This window comes from Hevea brasiliensis, chromosome 8 (genome assembly GCF_030052815.1).
Source record: "Hevea brasiliensis isolate MT/VB/25A 57/8 chromosome 8, ASM3005281v1, whole genome shotgun sequence".
Classification (NCBI taxonomy): domain Eukaryota; kingdom Viridiplantae; phylum Streptophyta; class Magnoliopsida; order Malpighiales; family Euphorbiaceae; genus Hevea; species Hevea brasiliensis.
Genome location: NC_079500.1, coordinates 23,373,654 through 23,379,094, shown reverse-complemented (window position 1 = coordinate 23,379,094; position 5,441 = coordinate 23,373,654). Strand labels below are relative to the sequence as shown.

Genomic DNA, 5,441 nt, shown 5'->3' with positions numbered 1-5,441 from the left:
TGACATCTAAAATGATATTTTTTCAAAATGCACTTTTTTAGCCTCCGATCTCAATATCAAACAAGCCATAAGTCTTCAATCCTAATTAAAGAGCAACACAAACATTTTATATTGAATTAGTTGCAATATAATTTATACTCAAAAGACTTGCAATAACTTTCATGGTAATTTGCTTTAGATCTTTAAGTAAAATTATGAGATGTTGAAGATGAATTATGCATGTAACTATTATTTATATTCCATTAATGAGAAAACAAATTATATGCACTAATTAGATAAGGGTTGATTAATCAATCAAAAGTGCAAGCATGCACAATCTCATATAAGATATCCACATTCCTCTCTTTCAACTTTATGCTAATGCATCATTTCAAGTCAACAAAAGATAAAAAGAAACTCTACCCTTTAATCCAACAACACACACTTTTTTGATACCCAAACTTATCATTAGCTTTGAAAGATTGCACTTTAAGGGATCTTCTCTAGGAGTTGAACTGCTTCTTTCATGGTGGGTCTTTTTTGTGGTGCAAAACTAGCACAACTAAACCCTAACTTCAAGCATGCCAACATGACATCCTCCCTAGCCTCCACGTCAGCTCGAATCGCCATGTCAACCAACCTCAAAACCCGATTCTTATCCTCCGCCATTAAACCGGTGTTCCATTGGCTCACCTCTCGATCTGAAAGCACTCTACCAGTGAGAAGTTCAAGTAAAATAACACCAAAGGAGTAAACATCCCATTTAGGATTTGATTTTATATTCTTTAAGGACTCAGGAGCTTGATATGGCGACGTGTTGCTAGTTGTGGAGGAGCTAGGGGTTGCATAGGGGCTTGTAGTGATAGAGAGGTCATGTGAGGTGGAGATAGATCTTTGGCTACCAAAATTGCGACCAGAGTTGCTAGATTTATAGCTATTGCTGTTGCTGTCGCTAGAGCCAGAGACTAGCCGATCTAGCCCGAAATCAGAGATTATGGGATCCATTTCGGAGTTTAAGAGGATGTTGGTTGGTTTGATGTTGCCATGCACATTTTTCTTGTCATGAATGAAGGCTAGTCCTCGAGCTACACCTCTTGCTATCTTGAATCGAACTTCAAGAGGTAGATGAAATGGTGATGAACCTGGTTTTCCTGGATTTCACAAAATAATTTTACTATTACACTAAAGTCATCTTACTTAACGATATTAAAAATATTTATAAAATTATTAAATCTCAAGAATTCAATAGAAGTTAAATCAACTCAAAAAATTAAAAAGCAAATAGTGAGTAAATATAAAGTTGAAGGAGTGATCACATATGAATATTAAATCTAACATTTCTAACATCTGCATTGAAATAATAATTAAAAATTAAATGGAAAAGAAGTAAAAAAATAAAAAGGTGCAGACAAATCACTGACCAAAAATCACAAGCAGAGAGAACAAGAGCCGAGGTAAGTATGGTCTCCAAGACAAGAAGAAGTGCATGTGGGCTATGGAGTTAAAATAAAAGGAGCAGTGAAAGGCAGTGCTGGTTGCGGTTTTTCTACGAAAGTGACACTTGATTTTGGCGCATTATGCGTTTTCTCATGTCGCTTACCCGCTTTTCTAAAATTAATAATAAATAAATAATCACCATCCCACTCCACGAGCTGCCGTTGCCAACCATAACAGCAATCACCATAATCAAATCGATGGTAACAATTTTTGCTCTCGATTTATCACCAAATTAAGGTATGAATATATAAAATTGATATATTTAATAAATAAATTTTATTATATATTTTAAATTTATAATAAGTTAAATTTAAATAAAAATTATTTATAATAAATTAAAAGATTAACAGTGAATTCACAATTTTTTTATAATTTTAGAAATAATTAATAATATTATTAATAAAATTTATAAATATATTTATAAATATAAAAAAAATATTTAAATATAATTTATAAACAATTCAAGATGTAAATATGTCAACGTACTATTTATTTTTCACCTAAGAATTTTCCTAAAATTATTTGGTCCCGCTCAGAAAATCTAAATCTGGATGAGGAGCGTTTTCTATTTTCAAAAATTTTTAAAAGAAAATTAATGATTTTATATTATAAGATAAATATTAAAATTTAAATAAACAGTGTAATTTTGCAAAAGCATTTTTTTTATTTTATAAAAAAATACCATGAATAAGAAAAATGGTGCGCATCTTAGCAGAAGAGTGCAGAATATTGCTAATGTGCGCCACAATGACAGAGGGAGAGGAAGATGGAACTTACTGTAACTGGAGCTTGCAAGGCTGCCATTGGAGACATAGTCATAGATAACAAGCTTCTCATCGTCTCCCCAGTAAAACCCACGAACCCTAACCAAATTGGGGTGCCGTAGTTTGGCAATGAGCCTCACTTGGTTCTCAAAGTCTCTGAGCCTCTCCACACCACTTTCTCCTATCCTCCTTACTGCGAACGCAGTACCATCTTCGAGCACGGCCTTGTACACTATGCTTGCTCCGCTAGCTCCTAACATGTATGCTGGTGCTTTTAGCAGTGTTTCCATTTCCAGTTCCGTCTCCCCGTCCACTATCACAAGCTTTCCTCCTTTCTGCTGGTGCTGGTTCAGGTTGATAACTTCATTCTGATGGCCGCCGTCTTGGTCGCTATCTGAAGTTGTAGCTTCTTCTGATGTTTCTTCGGCTTTAATGGTTAAACATGAACACGTTGTGGGTTTTCTTGTTTCCACTGGCTGATCAAGTTTTGATAGTATGGTTTCTGTTGGGAGTTTCTGGTTGTTCTTTGGTTGGGGGTGGTCGTTTTGGTTGAGAGTGTTCTTCTTCTTCAGTTGGTATACATAAAGAATGGCTATAGCAAGAATGGTTATGCCGGCTAAATCTGCCACCGCGATAGCCACAATAGTGGTTGGTTTTAGACCGTTCTGGGGTTGATTTTTTGTTGTGGCATTTTGGGTTCCTGCGGACGAGTTTGCTACTGGGGTTGAGTCTAATGGTTTGGGTATGACTGCAATGGCTGGTGAAATGGTTGAAATATTTGGTGGAGTGGAGAGAGTTGAAGGAATTGGGCAAAGATTCTTCAATGGTTTGCCACAAAGATCCACATTTCCTTTGAAAGATTCTGTTTTTTGATTAAGCAAAGATACAGACTCTGGGATTGCTCCTGTCAGGTTGTTGAATGAGAGATCAATGGCGGCATTATGAGGAATTTTCTTTGCAAATTCCAGTGAAATTGGCCCTGAAAGCTTGTTGTAAGAGAGATTCAAGTAATGCAAATTACCTCCACCAAAATCAAGAGGTAATGACCCATTTAGCAGATTAGAAGACAGATCTAACACTTCAACAGAATTGAACCCACTGGGAACGTAACCGGAAAAGTAATTAGTTCTTAAAGAAAGAACTGTAAGATTTTCCAGACTGGTCAAATTCTTAGGTAGTTTCCCATCCAGGGCATTATCAGAAAGATTCAAGAACTGTAAACTCCTCATTCCACCAATAGACTCAGGCAATTCACCAGAGATCTCATTGCCTGAAAGAGAAATCACTTGCAGTTCAGTGGAATTAAAAAAGGAACTAGGCAATGACCCATTCAAGAAGTTGTTGGAAAGATCAAGACGCCTAAGGTGTTGAATGAAGCCCAAGTCTGGAGGAATTGAACCCAGAAGCTGGCTTTCAGGGAGGGTCAAGCTAGTGACCCTGAACATATCTGGTGTGCCAGGTAGGCCTAATTCTTTGCAGGTCACTCCTTTCCATGAGCATGGTGTTACATCATCATAGTTCCAGCTTTCCAAAACTGATAATGGGTCACTGAGGATAGAGTATTTGAAGGAAAGCAGAAGCACCCCATCTGTGTTGAGAGCAAATGCAGGAACTAGAACTTGAACAAGAACAAGAACAAAAGCGAAGGTAAAGAAATGTAGATTGATGCCAATGAAACTCATGGTTTCTTGAACTAATGAAACATGCTTGCAAGAATTACCCTTTACATACTCATTGCAGTAGCTGGGTTGGCTATCAGAGAGAGAGGGAGAGGGAGAGAAGGTGATCAACTGCAATTTTAGTTGTTCTGGTGACCAAATCGAAAAGAAAAGAAAAGCGATTGGAGCAGAGGAGGAGCAGGCAGGAAAAAGGAGTCGTTGAATGTTGATAATGTGTTATTGATGTATGATGAATTAATGAAGCTGAACTGGGAGTTGGAAGATGTGAAAAAGAGGGTACTAGAAAAAGGAAAAGTTGCAGAGAATGAGATTAGGCAGAAAGAGCAACACTTTATCTGCCTATGTGTATGAATTTATGCTTTGATAGGGAAACTTAACTGAAGATGGAGAAGGATGATGAAAATGAACTTATTGGACTGCCTGCTGCCTCTCAAGTAAATTATATTTAGCTTTATTTATTATTAATAAGGTAATGGAAAGCAGAGAGAGAGAGAGAGAGAGGAATCTTGTATCTGCAACTACAGGACACCCAAGTGAGTTGGAGCCCATAAGATTGCAGGGTTAATGAAGTCTACCCTCCTGTTTGAGTATTGAATATTGACTTAGTTCCCCATCACTTTACGCTGGTTTCCAATTATTGCTGTAGGTAAAGAAGTTAAGAGTTTGTAAACCGAATGTAAATAAAAATTGAAATATTATTTTTGCTGCTTCTCTATGTGCAAGACTGCAAAGTCATGTTGCTTCCTGCCATCTTTTTTCTTTTTTGTTCTTTATCACTCATCTCTTTTCTTTTTTATTCTTTAATGCTTAGCTCTCCTACTCTGTTCTTGGTGTTTTAGCTAATATCATATTCTTTGGCAACCCAACTACCCAAGACATAATTTTTTTATATTAAAATAAATATATATGAAAATTATTATAAAAAATGGAAATTAACCCCTCCAAATAAATAAAAATTCCTATCCAACTACTAAATAAAATTTGTTATTTACATATTTCTTATGTTACATTATGAAAATTTAAATAAAAAATTTTACATCATAGTATTATTAATCTTCGAAAAATGTAAATTATGGACAGTATCTTTTAATATTGTTATTTAATCTAAGTAAATTCAATTATAACAGAATTTCATTACAAGAAAAAATAACATGTAAAATTAAACAATTGAGACGTATAAACGTATAAATGTAATATGTGAATTTTAATATTTTTGTATCTTTATTTTTGGTTGTATAAATTTTTAATAATCATATGGAATTAAATATTTTTGTTCTGATTTAATTTTGAAGGTAAAGATAAAGATTAGGAACCATTATTATACTTTAATGAAATAAGTAATTTTTTTTTTCTTAATTTGGCCTTTCAACAGATTACTTTTGCTAGTCATCCCCCTTTGTTTAGTACTTTGCTTTAGGGATGAAGTTCTAAAGTGTCATTACAAAATCATATATTAATGATTTTGATTAGAGAAAAATAAATGTAAATCTTTAAATATTAATTTTTTTAATCATAAATGAGT

The 5,441-nt window shown here is 34.6% G+C and overlaps 1 protein-coding gene across 1 annotated transcript; it reads right to left on the bottom strand.

Annotated features, from left to right (window-relative positions):
• Positions 1–286: 286 nt before the first annotated feature.
• Positions 287–4,428, bottom strand: LOC110667634 (receptor protein kinase-like protein At4g34220). Its single transcript, XM_021828542.2, has 2 exons — positions 2,254–4,428; positions 287–1,130 (listed from the first exon to the last, which is right to left on the bottom strand). The coding sequence occupies exons 1-2, from the start codon at positions 3,920–3,922 to the stop codon at positions 469–471; spliced, it is 2,331 nt and encodes a 776-aa protein (XP_021684234.2). The 5' UTR covers positions 3,923–4,428; the 3' UTR covers positions 287–468.
• Positions 4,429–5,441: the final 1,013 nt, after the last annotated feature.